Genomic DNA, 20,290 nt, shown 5'->3' on the forward strand with positions numbered 1-20,290 from the left:
ATTCCCTTGGATGGAGCCATTTTACATGAGTTGGGACAGATTTGGAGTTTGATCAGAGACCGACTTTGGATTGAACCGTCAGAGAGAGTTTTATGCCGTTGCCACTGGCACACCCTCACTTCCATCCGATGTCTAGGTTGTCCATCATATCTTGGAATGTGAGAGGATTGAACAGCCGCAGATTTATCTCAGATGCGGATGGTCGTAGATTGGGAGTTCCTAGATTGCAGTTGCTTAGGGACTCCCTTCGGTTTATTTCCTCAGGGTCCCCTCTAGACATTGTGCTTATCCAGGAGCATAAGCTCTCCCAAGACAGGATTGACAAATGCAGATCCTTACTCAGAGGACAGAGCCGGACTTATTGGAGCCCAACGGATGGCACGAGGGGAGGAGTTTGCATTTCAGTTTCAGCTAGGTGGGCCTCAGAGATCACCCAAGAGGGTACACTAGTGGAGAGCAGAGCATGCTATGTTATTCTTCATATTGAGAACATATCAGTTGGTGTTCTTAATGTGTATGCTCCCACGGATCCAGCTCACATACGTGCTTTTTGGAGACAGCTTAGAGAGTCCCTTCCTCAGGCAGACACCTGGATTGTTGGAGGTGACTTCAACATGGTTGAATTCACTGAAGACAAGTCGGGTCAGACAGAGGGTGGCCTTTCCGACAGGGAGAGAGTGGAGTGGGATAGTTTTGTTTTGCATGTTGGACTTCATGATGCTGCTCGATTGGACGACTTTCGTCAATTGGCAAACAGTCTTCAGTTCTCTTGGTCTGGGGTTTTCCATGGCTCTCTTTCTTTGGTCAGACTTGACAGGTTTTATATTGGCCATTGGGGTCATGCCAGAGGAGGACAGATTGGGATCCGCCCGGGTTATGTTTTATCTGACCATGCTCCAGTCCTATTACAGATTCTTCCTACCTCTTGATTGGAGAGCACAGGCTCTGTCAGAGTTCCGGACTTTGTTTTTCAGGATACAGAGTTCGTGGAACAGTTGAGAGAGACTTGGTTGTCAGTGGACACTCCTGTGGATCAGGGCTGGTTGTTGTGGGTAGAGAGGGCTCTGGCTAGAGTCAGCATGGCCTGCCAGTTGAGGGCAAAAGAGGAGAAGGAAAAGCTCAAAATCAGAGATCGGAATGCAAGAGCAGAGGTATCCAGACATCAGAGATTGATTCAGAGTTTTCCTCATTCTCTTTTCATTAGAGGGCAGCTTTCGGAGGCTCAGGAGAGACTAGAGGAGATTCAGGGCAGGAGGGCCCAGTTTAGGTTTTACTCTCAGTAGACTTTCTGGATTCAGAAGGGGGATAGATGTTCTAGAGAATTCTTCAGGGCAGTGGGTCAAAGATACTCTTCGGACAGCCTTCGTAGACTTGTGGATGAGGCCAGGTCTCTTCAGACGGCGGACCCTCACCGTCTTGTTGAGATCACTTCTGATTTTTACCCCACTCTTTACACCGCCGATCCGGTCACCGAGGGGATGATCAGAGCCAGAGAGGAGATTTGGAGCCATGTCCCCCTCATGGTCTCAGACAGGATGAGTCATGTTTTGGATAGCCCACTATCACTCTTGGAGATCACGGATGCGTTACATGAGCTGCCCAGAGACAGATGCTCGGGGGAGGAAGGTTTGTCGCCACTTCTTTTTAGAGCTCTTTGGGATACGATTGGGCCTCATCTACTCTCAGCCTTTTCAGAGGCTCTTGATTCAGGATCTTTGGGCGAGACATTATGCACAGGTTTGATTTGTCTTATCCCGAAAGGGGGAGACAAGACAGTCCTTCGTAATTGGAGACCCATTACACTTTTAGGGACAGCCTACAAGATCCTAGCAAAGACCTTGGCTCTTCGCCTAAAGCCTATGCTACCAGATATCATCAGAGCTGCTCAGACAGGATTTGTCCAAGATCGGAGTATCTTGGATAACATCTTCACTTTTTGGGAGGCCACTCACTGGGCGAAGGAGAGTCAGCAAGAGATTGCAGTTCTTCTCCTCGATTTTGAGAAGGCTTATGATAGGGTGGATTGGGGTTTCTTGGAGGGCACTATGAGGAGGCTAGGCTTCAGTGATAGATGGATTTCTTGGGTCTCCTCACTTTACTCCCACTCCTCTAGCAGGATGGTGGTCTGTGGAGGCAGAGGACCGGCTTTTCAGCTATCCAAATCGGTACGATAGGGATGCCCGCTTGCACCTTACCTTTTCCTTTTCGTAGCGGAGGCTATGGGATACCTTATGCAAGTTACCAGTCATGGCACTTTTGGCCTCCATTTGCCTATCCGGCAGGAGCAGGAGCTTCTAGACACTGAGTTTGCTGACGACACGGCACTGACAGTCAGAGGAGATGCATTTAGTCTTGCTACTGCTGCGGATTCAATTGACAAGTTCTGCCTAGCCTCAGGAGGACTTGTCAATTGGAACAAATCAAAAGGCATGTGGACAGGAGCTCAGCAGGATACCCCAGCATGGGGAGGAGACAGAGGCTTTGTATGGATTCCCAGAGGCACCTCCACGAGATATCTAGGCTTTCAGGTTGGCATTGAGGTGTCCTCGACGCAACAGTTTGCCCCAGTTCTTGAGAGCATCCGGAGAAAGCTAGCCTATTGGAGCACGGCTAGACTTTCTTTGGCCGGAAGAGCGCTGGTACTCAACCAGGTTCTACTAGCGACTATGTGGTATGTTGCGTCATGTTGGTGCTTTCATGCTGACTCGATCCGTCAGGTGAGGAGATTGCTCCGGAACTTCCTATGGAGTGGTGGTGACGGTTCTGTGGACACTAGGGCCAGGGTTTCATGGGATACTATCACTTTACCCGCCTCGCAGGGTGGACTTGGAGTTCTTGATCCTGAGTTGCAGAGCAGAGCCCTTTTAGTCAAACTTCTTGTTAGAGGTTTGACTCCAGGAGATCAGCCGTGGAAGTAGTTCCTACTGCATGGGGATAAACCAGTGTACCCCCAGAGCAGCAGGCCAGTGGGCAGGTAGAGGCAGTTGGATTTTCCTGACAGACCAGCATTCTCAGCCTTCCTCACCACTTGTGAAAAGGCTTATACAGATATGGGATCATTTTAGACAACACCTCATCAGAGCAGTTCCCTCCTCCAGAGAGGAAATTGCCCGACAGCCACTATATCATAACCCCCTGGTTCGGTATCAGGGATCTTTCCCTGGTACAGAACTTAGGACTCCCTTGGCCAAATGGCATGCTCAGGGGGTTGTGACACTCGGAGATTGGTTCAGGGGAGGTGTGGGGATGTCAGAGGAGGAGATTAGAGAAAGACACGGGCCACTTGGACAGATTGCTGCCACTAGATTACTGATCATGAGAGCTATTCCTCAGGGGTGGAGGGATATGCTTACAGATTCAGCCTATGTCCATCCCATCCCTACTTGGTCAGGTTGTTTTAGTGCGGCTGGGCTGTGTTGGAGTTCGTTTAGGACCGGCACCGTTTACTTATTTCAAGACGGACTCCTCTCACAAATTGTATCCCACTCAGCCCTTGGATCGACAGGAGCTCCTTTGGCAGAGAGTCAGGGTCATTGGTTGCCTTGGTAAGGAATGGGCCACAGATCCTTCAAGGTTGACCATTGCAGAGGATCCTAGATGGAGACTTTGGATCTTTCAAGGTCGACCTCTTGTAGAGCTTGACTGGGACCCAGGTGAGTGGGCGTGGCCTGCACCGATGGCAGGTGCTCGTCCTCTTTCTTTTTTCCAGTACTCGATGAGGGCAGGTTACAGGCTTCAGCAGAGAGACTCTCATCATCTACCATCTGCCTCACAGCATTGGCATGCACAGGGACTTATTGCAGAGCTCTTCTAAGTTACTGGACTCACTTTTGGGACATCAGTAGAGCCAGGAAAGTCCCCTACTTCCTTTGGCTCACTATTCATAGGGGTATACCTGTGGGTACTTGGCTTCAGCAGATGGGTAGACCCTCCTTGTGTATGCGTTGTCAGCTGGCAGAGGAATCTAGTAAGCATTGTTTATGGAGCTGCCCCAGCTCTAGAGTGGTTTGGACAGGTATCTTCAGGATGTTCTCATATGTTACATCCGAGTCCTTTCTGATGACATGGGGTGCTGCCCTATGGGGGAGAGAATTTGGAGCCTTTGCCCTCTATGAGTCACAGCCAGGAGACCAAGGTTTCTCCATGCAGTATCGCCAGAGACGGGGTCCCACAGATGTTAGCATCATGGAGCCGTAGGACTTACTTTTGGTACCAGTACCAGCTCAGGATTCCAGGCCTACTTCACCTGCAGGGTCAGCCTGGGAGGTGATTTCTAGGATTACCCTATGGCGGATATGGTGTTCGCGATGTTCTTTTGTCCTTGGGGGTCATTTATGCACGGAGGCTGACACTCTTGCTTCTATTTTAGCGGAGATTATCTTCACTCTCAGGAGTCAGTGGGAGCGGTGTACAGGCACCTCTTTGGCAGCTCGTGGGAAACTTTTATCCTTCATGAGGACATGGGACTGCTCATTATTTTTTCATTTGACCCCTTTTGGGATGTCGTGGCATTTTAGACCACCTCCATGGCTTTTTAGCCACATTGTTGAGGCTAGGGATAGAGTACAATCTCTCCCACCTGTTGTATGATTCGTTTTGAATGGAATATATCACTTTTTCATTTAAAAACATCCAGAAGAGTTTCCCGAATCTGATAGAGGGAAACCGAAGCCGCAGCAAATGAGAAACATGAGTGATCAATATTAGAGACCAACTCTGCCTTTCAGAGGCCAACATGTGAGTCACACACACACACACACACACACACACACACACACACACACATCAGTAAATCAGTGTGGAGATCCGAGTTTGGAACTCTCTTCATGCCTACGTTGCCTATTTGCTGAAAAGTCCATTTAAACATTACCTTAGGGATTACAAACAGGCCAGGGTTGTCTAGAATGGGATTGCTATAGAATTTTGAGTAGATTTGCTCCCTCCCTTTTCTTCGTCACGTGGGGCTCCGTGGCTGGGCTCTCTATTTGAGCCTCAGAGATGCCTAGCTCTCTTGGAAACTTTTTGGTTTGACATCATTTGGTTGGGTTATACTCTTTGGATGTTGTTCCATCCTCTCCTTACAGACCTGCACATGCCTCGATGGACACATTCTAGGGATCATATTGAGCATTTCAACTTGGCATATATGGAGATTGAAATGCACAAAGGTACTTGATGGCTCCCAGGTTCACCCTACTGAGTAAGTCAAAACACAAGCGAGCCCAGAGTTCGAGCGATGCTTGTGATGAACTTTTTATGAACCTATAGTAGCAATAGTATTTTACTAGAAATGGTTGAATCTACATGACCATATTAGAGATTGTTATTACTTATTTTTCGTATGATTCTTGGCAACATACAAAGATAAAACCTACTACTGGGGATAACTCATAAGTCCATACAAGTCAGCAATGATTCAATGAATACCAAATGAAAACTTATTGGCAACATACAAAGATACAACCTACTACTGGGGATAACTCATAAGTCCATACAAGTCAGCAATGATTCAATGAATACCAAATGAAAACTTATTGGCAACATACAAAGAGAAAACCTATTATTTGATAAATAATAAATCCATGCAAGTTAGAAATCATTCAATAGATACGAAAGGGGAAATGTTGCAATGTCTACACCTCAAGGTAGTCACTCAAAATTATGTAAGGTAGCACGTGAGTTGAACGGGTTTCTTTATTTTGTGGACTTACATACAAACAAAAATAGTCCCGTCCATGATATAGAAGCTCCTCCTATAAAAATCCTTCACAAAAAACTATTTGTAACAGGGATGTTTTTATTGAAGCTATGCTCATATATTAATATAAAATCTTGGCAAAACTTTTCAAGCTCCTTTTTTTTTGTTTAACAATATCAGTCGAATTTAGTACCTTTTAATATATTTTCTTGTAAACTTTGAAGAAAAAAATGTAAATCCTGTTGGTGAAACTTTACTTTTTTTTACATAAAAGTTTCAAATCTTGGCGAATGTTTCCAACATTTATTTTTATTAGGGCATACATACTTTCGATGCCAATATAAAATTTCAGATTCATAACGAAACTAACTTGAAAAAATCATCCATGATTTGTAGCTCGTCGATTTTTACGCTACCCATATGATACGATCCATTTTGTACACAAAATGATAACATGAATAAAATGTTTGAACTATGGAGCTAATAAATTATTGATCACCTTATGACCATGATGCTAACAAAATATGGATCACCTTCATATGTCCATGACCATGTATATACCTGTGGGAGGGAGGGAGAGAATCAAGGATCCGAACTCTATATGAGAAAAATTTAAGAAAATATAAGAGTTTGATAAGGTTTAGCTCTGATGAAACAAAGATAAGTACAAACTTTCTAAAGTTGTAGAATTTAGACACTCTAACATGATAAATGGATTCATTCATATCATTTCGATCGTTTTGACTACAAACATGACCATATTTGGAGTTTGATTGACCAAGTTATGGCCCAAATAAAATTGGCAGAAGGAGCCTCCCAAGAGGCCGCGATATCTTGGGAGGCTCCTTCTCCCATTATCTTTTGCCTTGAAAAATGGAAATTTCACAAGAAAAACACATACTCTAACCCCTTTCTTCGACCCCTCCTTCTTCCTTGATCCTTGCAAAAACATTGCAAAACATTTTTCAAAAATTGTTGTTTGTATGTAAGGCAATTGATTCCTCACAATATCATCGGTAGTAGTACAACTGTAAAAGTAAGCAATGCATGCTACTTTTTGAACATAAATCATCACACTAGAATGTCAATTTTATGAAAGTCCTCGCTCGAACTGTCACCTCGCTCGAACGCAGTCGCTCGAATTCTGGTAATCCTCCACCCTACTCACACTATGGCCAATTTAGACAGACATTGTACACACCTTTATCGTCATTGGTGTCAAGTATGTAGGGTCTTTTAGGGCTAGCTTTGCAAGGAGGACTACTTTCCTTAGCAAGTGGAGAGGCTGTTCCTTCTTCTACAGGTAACTTAGAGCCTCGACATTGGATCTTTATCGAGATTTTTTGTTAAGTAGTGCTTGACCCTCACTAGTTTTTTCTATGCTATGCAAGGTATACTCCTGCCTTGAGCACTCTACTCTTGGAGCTGTTGTCATGCTTAATAGAAGTCTTTCTCATAGGAAAAGTTAAAAATGGCCAATGGTTTGATGAAGGAGTTCTCGAAGACTAATAAAAAATTCTAGAGGCTTATTAAAAGGATGTATGGATGAGATCATTTTCTCCCTAAGCAAGAGGGCATGCTACAACATGCTTATGATCATGTGGAATTGATACAGTGAATCTGCAGACTACCCTATCAACCATGTGAAAGATGTAAATGATTGACCAACTCAAAATAAATCTTTTAGTGCCATCACTAAGACATAGCCACATTGATGTCCACACCATCATCATTCCACAGCTGAATCACATTCAATATGAACCTTCTTAATGTCCCTAGGGTATCCACCTCTGACTTGCTATTTCCGTTTTGAGCCTCACACTCAAACTCGATCTGCCAGTATGAGGACTCTTGATGCTCTATATGCAAAGGAGGATCTTTCAGTGGCAGTTATGTAGATTTGGGACTCCTACTTGCAAGATGGTTTGGATTCTCGTTCTACTTCGACAACAGCTCTCTCTAATGTTAGTGACTTTTATCTCTCCATTTCTAGGCCTAAGAGACAGGATATCCTTAGGAAGAAGGTTGCTATTCGTCAACAATTGGCAAACCTACTAAGGGAGAGCATAAAGGACCCTCAGATGCCTTTGTCTTTAAGAGCCTTGCTGTAGCAATGGCTCACCAACATTAGAGAGTAGATCTGAGCTTTTTATCATGCATGGGAGTCTTTCTAGATTCAGATGGGGGGAAGAATCAATGAATACTTTTTCTCTACTCTTGGTCCTAGAGATGGCAAAGAAACTGTTTCTCATTGACTCTTGGGGGATTTTGCAGTCAGATCCAGATGTGTCATGCATATTGCTCCAGATTTATATGCTTCCCTCCTTAGCACAGATCCTAATACAACTGATAGAGATAGTACCAGATTGAGGGCTTGGCAGACAGTCTCACTCTTTGTGAAATAGATATTAGGATCTCTCCTAATACACTTTTACCAGCTCGAAATTCAGGACTTCTTTACTTGCCTTCATATGGTAAATGCTCAGGTTCAGGTGTTCTCCTTTCTTCATTTCCTTTTGGGAGTACATTTGTGATCATCTCACCTAGGCTCTGCAGAGCATATGAGACTTTGATGTTGTACCTGCTTCACCTAATGAGAGTCTCATGCCATCCTTGTCTCTCAGTGCACACTTACACATGCATCAATGGACATTAGCTGGACATTGTAGCGAGCATCAGTGCTTGGCACATTTGGAGTTCTAGATGCAAAGAGGCTATTGATGGCACCCAAGTCCACCAAGCTCATACCTTGGCCAGTATATATGTAGATAGTGTACATGCTCTAATGGCTATTTGGTTGAGGATGCAAGGATCGTCTAGGTCTGCTTTGGCTAGGAGGCCAATTTTTCTTAGAGTGTGGAGAGGTTGTCCTTTCTTTTCTAAGGACATCGCAGGCATGATGTGGCATTTCCACTGTTGAGCCATTTGAGTGGTATTTTCCTAGGGGTTTTTCATGCTTCGCATGATGTATCTATGCCTTGAGTTTCTTCTCTTGGCTGTTTCTTTCATACTTAAAAAGAAGTCTATTTCACGCAAAAATAAAATAAAAGTAGGAAACTTCTTTTCCGAGATTCTCAAATTGTATTTACCAATTGTTTTGACAGGGTATTGGGAAGTCTGCAAAAGCAAAAGAAGTTGAAATGGAGCAATACAGATTGGATATATCAAGACTAGCTGCAAATGAAGTCGAATTGAGGTAATACTCTTTGCAGAATCTGAAAAGCAAAACGCTTATCGGCTATGAAGTAATTTTTAATGCCTGTGCCTACTATCTGAATTTGTTTTCTATCCCAGAACAGAGAATGAGAGACTGAAGAAAGAATTGGATATAGCTCTTTCCAAAAAGGAAGCAGAAGTGTCAGCCTTGGAACAAGTTGAGCGCTATAAAGAGGTAACAATTCAAAGAGCATGACAAATATGTTTGCCATTTGTAAGAGTCATCATGGTCCTTGTTTGTTTTGCTGATAGCAAAATTCTTTTTTCCTTTCAGGTCATTGCACGAGTCACAGCTGACAACATGGTTTTCCTCATGAAGGTGTTTATGAATTGTATGCAAGAAACACCCATCACAATTGAGTATTTTCTGTGGAATGAGCTGCGAAAGTATCTTGTAAAGATGCTATTACGTGCAAAAAATGACCCCACAGTCTGCTGATGAATGGGCTGCAGAAAATATTAGACATGAATCTAGATGGATATCTAGAATTAGGAATGATCAAAGTCTCATGAAAGCACAAAACAAAAGTGTAATTTAGCCTCATCATAGCCACCCAGAGGAATACAGCCCATCAATCCGAACTTACAATGTGGAGACTTCTTGCCTCTGGCACACATTTGCCTCATCGCATCCAACTTTTCCAATACTTCCTGAAAATTAGAATACAGCATTTATAATAAGACACATTAAACATTTTAGACCGTTGCCACTCTTTAACAGTTCTTAACAAATGAGCTTATAGAAAGACAAAAGTAAAGGTTGCAAATAAGTACTTAATAGACCTCAATCATTTTAGTGCAGCACATCCATGTGCATTTATATTGATAAGTTCATTCCTTTGAGCATACAAAATGTGTAAAATGTTATAGAGGAAGAAGGGCAGCAGGGGAATAGAAAGGCCTTGCGGCCAATGTTAAACCAATCTTACAGCAGAGCAACATATAGTGCACTGGAGTTATTGCAGAAGACATTGGCTAGGGGCAACCATACAGAGTGAGATCTACAATGCATTGGAGAAGAGACCCTATGGCGGATGGCCAATGGAGAAGCAAAACTGCAGGGAATTTTATCTGCATAAAATAGTCAACGAAGATTACCAAAAGACTTTGTTTGATTGCTTATTGTGGCTGTATTGGCTCTCATTGGGATGGTCTCCGTCAGGAGGCATGACACGCATTCTAGATTTTTGTGGACTCGGATCTGATGCCTCTCTCAACAGGTCCTCCTCATTGCAATATGCTATTTCCTCCTCGCTACCTCACACTTTGCTAGAGACCTACGCGAGGAGGCTGAGCCAGTGAGACTTCACAATACGCAGCCCTATACACGGAATCTGGATTTCTCGAGCCATGGGGTAGTCCTCCTTGTTGGGTACACCAATATGAGCATGGGCATACACCAGGTATCACTTTGGATTTTTGTGACATCTCTATTTTATTGCCAGATGTCGATCTAGATGAGGAAAGGATATCTTGAGTTTTTATAGACAGGCGAGAGCCCCAATCAATCCTCTTGGACATGGGCATGATACATGATCTTGTCATTTATAATGGTTTGGATCAATGACCCTTCTCGGGTGGATTCACTTGTTTCCCACATGAGGTGGAGGGGGGATTGCAGTGTATTTGACTACCTCATGGGATCTCCTACCTTCACCTCGCATATCGTTGACTTCTCTGCCTCGCCGCCAACTCCAAGAGCTGATCATCTCTTCTCTCATTTTTGCATCCCCGTCTTTTTTTTTTCAAAGAAAAGGCGAATTCTATTAACGCTTGAGAAAAAACCATACAAACAGCTTCCGAAAGCAGCTGCAGATGAAAAACAAAATGGTTGCTAGCTATAGGGAAGCCAGCCTGTTGTCTCACGGCTCATTGCCTAGAGAGATTGTGAAATGGGAGCTAACAACCATGGTGGTGGTCTATACATCTAGCAAATACCCTTTGTGGAAAGAGTGTAGAAAATTCATGCAGGCCAGGCCTTGCGGAAACGCTCCAGCCTTTCGGGGTCGCTCTCGAACCTAGATTACCACGCTCCTAGATAGCGCACAGGGTGAAAATGATGTTCTGCCAAAGGGCTACTAGTATGGCCATCGGGAGACTAACTCGCCTCCCATCACTCGACTGCACCGAGCGACCCAGGTGTTCCAAATAGTAATGCTGGAGACTGTCTCCTAAATGCTATACTCTGGTATGTGCAGTGGGCGTGATCGGCAGGCGGAGATGTGTCATGAATCTTGATCCGAGAGACTTGCTATCCATGTACCTTGTACATCGTGAGGCCGGATCAATCGAGAAGACCTCCGTGAGCCAGGCTACCATCCCCCAGGTGAAATCCTTCATCCTCCTCTGCGTGCTAGCCACAATCGTAAGGGATGCCAACCATACTTGCTATGCTACCGGGCACCCCCCCATAGGCAGTGGGGAGTCATCTCTAGAACTCCTTTTGGACAACAAATGCATCTGCCATCTACCCACATCTACTCCAACCAGGGGTCAATGGGCAGACCCCCGCGAGTCATCAGCCAAAATAAATAGGAAATCTTGTGCGAGCATAAGCTCCTCCAAAGGCGAGGCCAAAACCGGAAAATAACCTCTCTCAAGACGTCCTGCTCCAGCCAATGGTGCTCCCTCGAGGGCGTGCATGTTGCTGCCTTGAGCTGTAAGTATTTTGCATCCCCCGTCTTATGATACACACCACAACACCGCCTACCCACACTATATATCATGGTACACACTTTAATCATAGCCTCTCCCATGAGTACTCTGCACACCTTTCCACTCTGCTCCTAGAAGATCCAACTGCTCTGATCATTAGCTCCCTCCGTGAGGCTGCCCTACACACCTTCACACACATATCCGCTCCACCCACCCATTGCCTCTTGGCTTGATAGCCTGCAATAGGTGGTACGATGATGAGTGTAAAACTCTATGTTGTCAACAGAGATTCGAGACTAGTATCACCTTTTGAGTAAGGCACAAATGATACACAAGTGTCGTCGTCTAGTCCACCAAAATTAGCAGGCCTTCATTTGCTAGAATGAGGAGTTAATGGAGGTGTTGATAACTCATGCGGGGTGATATGTGACATTTTCTATTTCCATTTGCTAAGCATGTTCCCATACTTGGCAGCATGGGGAAGATATGTTACGATGAAGGGTGTTCTAATGTGTGAAGATGTAACCCCACTTCACCATGGAGTCCAGAGGAAGATGGAGAGTTGAGGATTTATCTCAACATCATGTATTCTTACTGTGCATACTAACACAGAGAGTGCTAAAAAGGCACAAGCGTTGGAAACTAATATAGAGGGGTATGCATCATTCTTTTCAACTAATATAGTATATAGTTAGTCATTTTTGGTGTGTTTTCTAGTAGAGACCTCTCTCATCTCCACTCTTCTCCTCTCCCTCTTAATGTTTGTTCATGGTATCAGAGCTCCCTTGAATTCCACTAAGGCATTGCAATCTTGTGAAAGTATGAGTGAGATTGAGATTGAGATAGTTCTTCGTTTGCCTTTTACGAGAGTTTCTTTGTTCCACTGAGAGATTTTCATTAATTTATTCAATCCGTTCGCTCTCTTCATGTATGGGAAAGAGAGATTGAGAGATAGTTCAATCCTATCCTATTGAGAGAAAGAAACGAAGAAATAAAGTTTATTAAAAGTCTTTTAAAGATATCTAGCTGTCCGTATTCCTGCATTCCTCTTTATATCTCTCATCTTGCCTTAAACCTCTAAAGGCGGAATTTATCCCATTTGTATAGGCCTTTAAGATCACATAAGGTCCTTCCCTCATCCCTTTCGAGAAAGGTGGCATAGATTTTGTAGGGTCCATATCCCCTCCATCATTGTCTATGAAAATCTATATCTTAGTGGCTACAAATTACTACTATAAGTGGTCAGAGGCAGTAGCTACCCATAAGAGTGTTGTGGTGAGTAGGCCAAATGCCTACTAGATCAAGTCATTTGCAAGTTCAAAGCCGGTAAGAAGATCGCCATGGACCACTTCATGAATGACCTCATATAAGGAATGGTCAAGCAACTTTCCATTGTCCATTGAGCTACCACACCCTATAAGCCTACGGAAAATGGGTAGATGGAAAGCACCAACTATGTCCTAGGGGTCATCCTAAGAAACAAGAGGGTCTCACACTCAAAATTGGGATAAAAAAGATCCATAGATTGTGTGGGCATATAACCTTTACCTACAACAAGGCCACACAATTTTGTTGTTTTTCCTAGTCTATATTACAGAGTGCCATTAGGACAGCCTTAGAGCAAAACCTTGGGGAATGCAAGGCAACATATCACACATTTCTTCCCTAGATGAGCATAGGTGATGAGTCTACTTAAATGCTCTCACCATGAAGAAATAGCAAAAAAATATCATGACAAAAGATTATCAATATCCAGCTCAAGGAAGGTGACCTAGTTCTCTGTTTTGATCCTTGACTCGGGCTGTTTGCCACTAAATTTCAAAGCCTCTAGCAAGTGCTGGTGCAAGTAGTCCATGTGGGATCAAACACCACCATTCGATTGAGATAGATAAGTGGGGAATTTCCCCACAACAACTAACTTAAACAAAAGTAAAACTCTATTAGACACGATCCAAGCAACCCCCTAGTGCATGAACTTGAGAATTGATACCCCCTCCCTCGACATGAGAGAATAGTATACTAAAGAAAACCTCAGCTTAACTAAAAGTTTGGATAGCAGGATCTGATAAATCTCGCCCCTTGAACGTGGGGCCATGACCTGTTACTATCTAAAGGGCACCCAAACTATGAACAAATGTTTCTACCAAGAAATTGTCTACCGCTTTAGGGTTCGTCCCACTTGGTAACAAAATATGTAGCCACTATGATATACTTTTTCCATGACGGGAGTGTTGTAGATCGAGCCCCCACTTTTTGAAAGGGCCTAATCCACGAATGGGGTGTAGCGGGCCCCTTTTAACTCTTTTCCCCCAAATCCTGAGAGGTATGGCAAGTGGTACATCATTCCTGAATATCTCTATGGATATTAGGCCAAAAGTACCCTGCTGCAAAACATTCCGAGCTGTAACCTCGTGCAAAATGGCCACCATAGATATTTTATGAGAGACTTCCATTATTTTTGTGCTTCTGCTTTCCCAATCACTTTTCATAGCACTGAGTCTTTTCCCATTCTATCTTATGTATCCCCCAACAGCCTATAAGGTCTTTCCCTCACAAGTAACTTTGTTATTCGTTTTTAGTCATCTTCTCAGCAGGTGATTGAGTGTCTTGTTGTGCACTTGCCAAGTTCCTTGCATGTGACATATTACCAGCAAAGAGTCCTCATAGATACAAGGCTTACGGACCCCTATTTCTTGGCTGTGTTTCAAGCCATGTATTGAGGACAAATACTCAGCTTCATTATCTGAGGCTACGGAGTTTTATTTCTTTCCCCTCCCCTGCAATCTCATGACCATCAGGGACTGTACATGCAGGGTTAGGAGAAGGGGAGACCACTAACTGCACATCTGCAAGCATGCCCCAGGTGGATCAGAACTGGCAGTATCTCAACATTGGGACTAAGGACCAACCTCAGCATCTGAAGGTAGCTAGTTGGGGTTGGGAGCATGATTGCCTTCTTGCTGCATTAACTGACTTTTTCCAAGAATATGTGGATGTCTTTTGGTTGGTCACACACATATTTAAAGGGAGTCCTGGCTGAGTTCATGGAGCACCGCATCTACTTATACCCAGATGCAGACCCAGTGATTAAAGGGTCATCCCGCATGAATCCCAACTATGGTAAGGCAGTCCAAGTTGATATCCAGAAAATGGAGCAAGCAGGCCAAATCTACCCAATGAACTACTCTGATTGGGTCAGTAGAATTGTAATTGTACCCAAGAGAGAGACATGCAAACTCCACGTGTGTGTTGACTATCGGAGTTTGAATACTGCCACAAGACGAGATCAGTTTCTGCTTCCCTTCATAGATAGGGTGCTAGAGGTAGTGGCGGCTGGTCATGCTCTGTACTTCTTCATGGATGGATATAGCGGGTACAACCAAGTAAGGGTTCAAGGGCAGGATCAATTAAAGACCACCTTTGTCACCCAGTAAGGAACATATGCCTATAGAATGATGCCCTTTGGTCTGTGTAATGCACTGGAAACATTTCAACATCTTGTCACCAAACTGTTCCAAGTGAATATTGGGAAGTTTCTTGAGGTATTCTTGGATGATTTCTCGGCTTTCAATGGTAAGAATGCCTCTCATGTCGACCCTGCTGTACAAACTGATTACATCAATAAGTCGAGATGAGTTTTTGACAAGTGCAGAGAAGTCCGGTTGGGCTTAAATCCTAACAAGTGCTTCTTCCTAGCACTGCGAGCGGTTCTCCTTAGCCACATTGTCTCGGCTGAAGGAATGACTACAGATCCAGCTAAGGTGGAGGTGATACTCACCTTGCCCATTCCCCGCACACCCAGAGAAGTGAAGTCCTTTTTGGGGCATGTGGGTTATTACAGAAGGTTCATCCGGTTCTATGTTGACATCACAGTGGCATTGACAGAACTCCTCTATCAAGAAGAGTCTTGTCCATACCTCAGCAGCTAGCCTTCGACAATCTCAAGGACCGTATGGTGAAGGCATCCATTCTATGACAATCCAACTGGGATGTCATTTTTTCATGTACATGTGGATGCCAGTGAACTAGCCATTGGTGCAATATTAGCCCAACTTGACCCAGACCACAAATTAGACTTTTGCCAGCAGACAATTGAATGGAGCGGAACAAAACTACAACACTACAAAACGGGAGGGTGTAAGCATCGTGTATGCCATGACAAAGTACCAACATTATCTCTTGGGCAGTGTTGTACTTTTACTAGTCAGACCTTAGTCACGTGGGGTCATACCATGGTCGAACCTTGTTCACACCTGGGTCATACCTTGTTCACATCTTGGTCACTGGAGCAACATGTCAAGGGTGATCAGACCTTGGTCACACCTGGGTCACACCTGTTCACATCTTGGTTAGTGGTGCAACATGCCAAGATCGTTAGACCTTTGTCAAACCTGGGTCACACTTTGTTCACATCTTGGTCAGTGGAGTGACATGACAAGGATGGATAGACCTTGGTCATACTTTAGTCACACCTAGTCACACTTCGGTCATTCAGTACGGGACTAGAGTGATACATGAATAGGCCATGACTGGAGCATTACATGACTGGAGGAGTACATGTCTGGGCATGTCAAGCATGGACTGACCTTGGTCAAAGAAGATCCACCCTTGGTCAAAGTAAAGTACTGGAGCACTGGATTGAAGCAGTAGTTAAGGGAGCCCAGGTGGTGCATATGGTGGTACACATAGAAGTTGTGCCACCGGTTGAGCTCGCCACCAACTAATGTCAGGTGCACATACGTCAAGTAGTAACTAGGAGGGCACGACAGGTTACTCATCCAAATAGCAGACAACGATCCATTACGGGCTTCTTGCCTACACAGCCCAGTCCACCCGTTGGGTACAGCTTGATGTTCTATATGCCTATTATATTGTATTGGATTAGATTGTGTCCCCACATGGATTCCAGGATAGCTGTATATGATTTGATGGACATGTGTTTTTTTTCTTCAAAAAAAGGAACCTTCTATTAATGCTTGAAAGACTTCATACAAAACAGTAGCCTTGAAGGTGCTGAGTATGGAAAAACCGAGAAAAGCCTGAAAGAAAAAACCGCCTGTTCCCGAGAAACCCAGCTCAGTGCCTAGGGGATCTCTGGTACAGGGGCTAACAACCAAGTGGGGGGACTATACAACCAGCGAATCCCTCGTGGAATAAAGATGTAGAAAAATCTTGCAGGCCAAGCCTTGCAAAAACGAGCACGCCTCTCGATAGTTGCTCTAGAGGCTGGAGTCCCACGCTCCCAGGTAGAGCGTAGAGTGTAGATGATATCCTGCCAGATGGCGACCAAGGTAGCCGAGGGTGGAACCGGATGCTCACCAATCACGAGACTTGATGGACATGTGTTATGATATCATTAACTTTGTCTACACAATTTTCTAGCATGGGTTAGGATGCTCGCTTAGTAGCTGCACCCTTTTGCTCATTGTATTAGGTTTTTCTCTAGTCTCATAGACCCATCGGTCTTTAGCAAACTTTAATAAACTTTCTTTCTTTCTTTCTTTCATCCAACATGACTTCAATTCTATCCTCTCTTTCCCTACTGCTCTCCCATCCTCTTTAACCCCCACATCTTCTATGTTCTCACCCTTTCCCTTCTGCAACACTGAGGCCCTCCGCGTATGTAGTACCATCTGTGTACACATCCTCTATGGCTACACCAAGAGTGACTTCACCATTGTGGTCCTCTGCAAGAGGGGTCATCTCATCCTCTATAGCATCCACATTTATTACTGCTCCATTGGGAGCTTCACATGAGAGATAATTTCAGGCACATGCTGAACCATTGGCACCTCCTGCATCATTTGTGACAATCTTAACTGCTTCCTTTCCTTCTCTTTTGCTACCTTGAGAGCATCCTCATAAGTGACCAGCTCTTTACATTCAATCTTTATCCTAATCTCCGGCTTCAGACCAGCAACAAACCTATCCTTTTTTATGACTTTGGGAGGAACTTTAGGTAATAAGGCCCCCTGCCATTTATTCCACAACACAGTGAACTTACCGACATACTCATCCACTAATTGAGTCGGCTGTTGCTACAATAAACATAGCTCTCTCCAAATGCCATCAGGATCTCTAACACACATAAACCTGTCTAGGAAAGCTCTCCTCACCTCTGGATAAGTCGGGTTTCAGTGAGCACCCTAATCATCACGCATCCTTGCAGAGAAAGTTTGCAGCCAAGTTCTCGCTTCTCCCAACAGACAAAAGAATAGAATCTGAAGAAGGAATTCTAGAGCATTCCTGTCTTTAATAAGAACTGTGAACTCCAAGCACTCAAAAAACCTCTCTGGGTCTTCATTGGGCAACCCGTGAAATCGAGGAAATTCATGAGCCATCTCTCCTCTTGACTAACTTATCTCAAACACACTCCCAACCAAAAATACTACCCAACCTCTTCTGGGAAGAAAACAAAAATAATCACTCTACTGAAGAAAACTTACCCTGCATCTGACTGGCATTCTTCTTCCTAAGAGCAATCACTTTCAAAGCCTTTTGAACCTTAGCACGGAGACGTATCACCAGAAGTTCAACATCAAAACATCTATCTCTCCTATGTCCACACTCCCCACGTAACTCACAAATCACTCTCATGCGAGGCTTTGTCTTCATAGTTTTTTTTTTTGCAAAAAAGAGACTTCTATTAAGTAAGAAAGAAACTCGCTAGAGCAAGCTCTGTGCGGAAATACAACATGCTAAGCATGTAATAAAAAACACCTCAGAGCAATGAAGTAGAAAGAAACCAAGGCTGAGGTTGAAAATGCCAACTCAACCCTATAGAAATCTCAGCAAAGAAGGGAGAGTCTCTCCAATCGCTGAGAAAAGTAACTCTCCTGGAGGAGGCTGCTCGAGATGATCCCTGCATGGTCGCCCAACTGGCCATCAGAGTGTGTACCGTATCTGTCCAAGTAGTGGCCAAGATCTGAGAAGGGTGAACCTGAGAACCCTCCAAAGCCTCAGTGCATCTGGCTCTCCAAATGTGCCATGCAGCAATGCTAGCTAAGACCTCCCATGGAGAATCGACCAAGGAATGAGCAGCCTTGAAGAGAGTGGCCAAAACATCCTCTAGAGAGCACGAATCCACAAGGTGTCGTCGGATATGAAGAGTCGAAGAGGAGTCAAGTCTCTCAAAAAAGACTTGGGGCCCTAAAAGAGTAAGCCAAGCCACTGATCCCTAGGTCATATAGAAAGGTAGGCGAACAAAACTGCTAAAAGTCTTGCAATCCCCTTCCATATGATTCTCGCCTGTTTGCAATCCCAAAGGCAGTGCTGTATTGTCTCCAAAGCAGAAAGGCAACGAGGGCAAGAAGGGTCAGCTCCGAACCTGGATCTCCAATGGTTTACTGCTATCCCACCATGAATAGAAAGCCAAAAGAAGAGAGTGATTTTTCTATTCTGGTGGGATTTCCAGAGCCTTTGCCAAAAAATTTTCTACAAGTCAGCTGAAATCTGAAAGTTCTCCCAATGATGAGCTCTGGTAGGCCTCCAACCCATATAGCTGAGCTGGAATTTTCTGGCATTACTAACCGTGTAACGAAAGAAGGGATGCCCTTCTCTCAGTGCCCTTCATCTATCCATTCCCATTCCCCAGGGTCCCACTACAGAAACTTGGGACACCTCCATAGAGCCACAGCCTCCATGAGCCCAGGGCGATGAGAAGCGGGTTAGGATCCAAGTACTATTCTGAAAGAGAGCCATATCCATGAAGCCCACTATCCTGACGGGCTGAAACGGTACCTCCAACAAGATATCGTCTGTGGATTTGGACAGCCTGCCCCCCGAAGAAACATCAAAGACTAAGGCATCCTCATGTGTGTCATGAAAAGCAATCACTTGTAAAGGAACTCCTAGTCTGGAAAATGCCCCCATCCAGGTGGAGCAAGTAATAGGCATGTCATCTGCCTCCACCCAATCCAAGGGCAAGGCTGCATCAATCTGTCGGACTCTCCCTGCACTCCCTCTGAGATTAAGAACCATCTGGGCCTATTGGTCTGCAAGAAGCTTCCTAAAGGCTTTCCATGCTTCCATAGTAGATGTAGGGCCCCTCTCCCATCTTGGCCACTGCATGTAAGGAGAAGCTCCAAGTGGTCTGCCATGCTCATCCAAAATCCTGTCATTCCACATGATAGGCTGCCTTTCAATCTCTTCACGGGTGGATGGGGGAATCCTGCGAAGAGTACTCCTGAAGCTGGCCCATGCTTTCAGGATAGCAACCATAAGAGGGGAAGGGGAAGAGGAAGAGGAAGATCTGAGGTGGGCTGTGGTGAAAACCCATCTGGTACTGTGTGTCCAATCCTCTCCTGAAGTGGGCGTGTGAGACTATATGCATTTGATAAAGAAATCCTTCCAAGGCTCTTGCCTTGGCATAAGTCCTCTCACAATGACCTTGCAGAGTAAAGCTCTGCACTGTAGATCCGGGTCGACGATATTCAAACCCCCTTCTCTTGTAGGAAGAATCAAGGTCTCCCAAGCCACCCTGGTTGTAACATCAGATGTGCCATCTAGACCACTCCATAAAAAGTTTCGTACAGGCCTCTTAAGCTGAGTGATACAATCCCTAGAGTGGCATCAACAAGAGCAAACAAACCAAGCTATGGCTAGAAGAACCTGGTTAACCACCACCACCCTGGAAGCCAAGTCAAGTTTGGCTGAGCTCCAGAAAAGGAGCTTTCTTCTGATGCTCTCCAACACCGGAGCAAACTGTTGTGAAGGAGAGAT

At 44.5% G+C, this 20,290-nt stretch overlaps 1 protein-coding gene across 1 annotated transcript in view; it reads left to right on the top strand.

Annotated features, from left to right (window-relative positions):
* The window catches only part of LOC147905481 (uncharacterized), a 97,532-nt gene that overhangs the window by 23,490 nt on the left and 53,752 nt on the right, over positions 1–20,290 (top strand). The window contains exons 7-9 of the mRNA XM_087378583.1: positions 8,803–8,894; positions 8,993–9,089; positions 9,189–9,233. Coding sequence (XP_087234709.1) covers positions 8,803–8,894; positions 8,993–9,089; positions 9,189–9,233 — 234 coding nt within the window. The remainder of the gene's footprint in view (positions 1–8,802; positions 8,895–8,992; positions 9,090–9,188; positions 9,234–20,290) is intronic.

Source organism: Dipteris shenzhenensis, chromosome 1 (assembly GCF_047967505.1).
Source record: "Dipteris shenzhenensis isolate YYH24624 ecotype China chromosome 1, Dip_SZ_1.0, whole genome shotgun sequence".
NCBI classification, from domain to species: Eukaryota; Viridiplantae; Streptophyta; class Polypodiopsida; order Gleicheniales; family Dipteridaceae; genus Dipteris; species Dipteris shenzhenensis.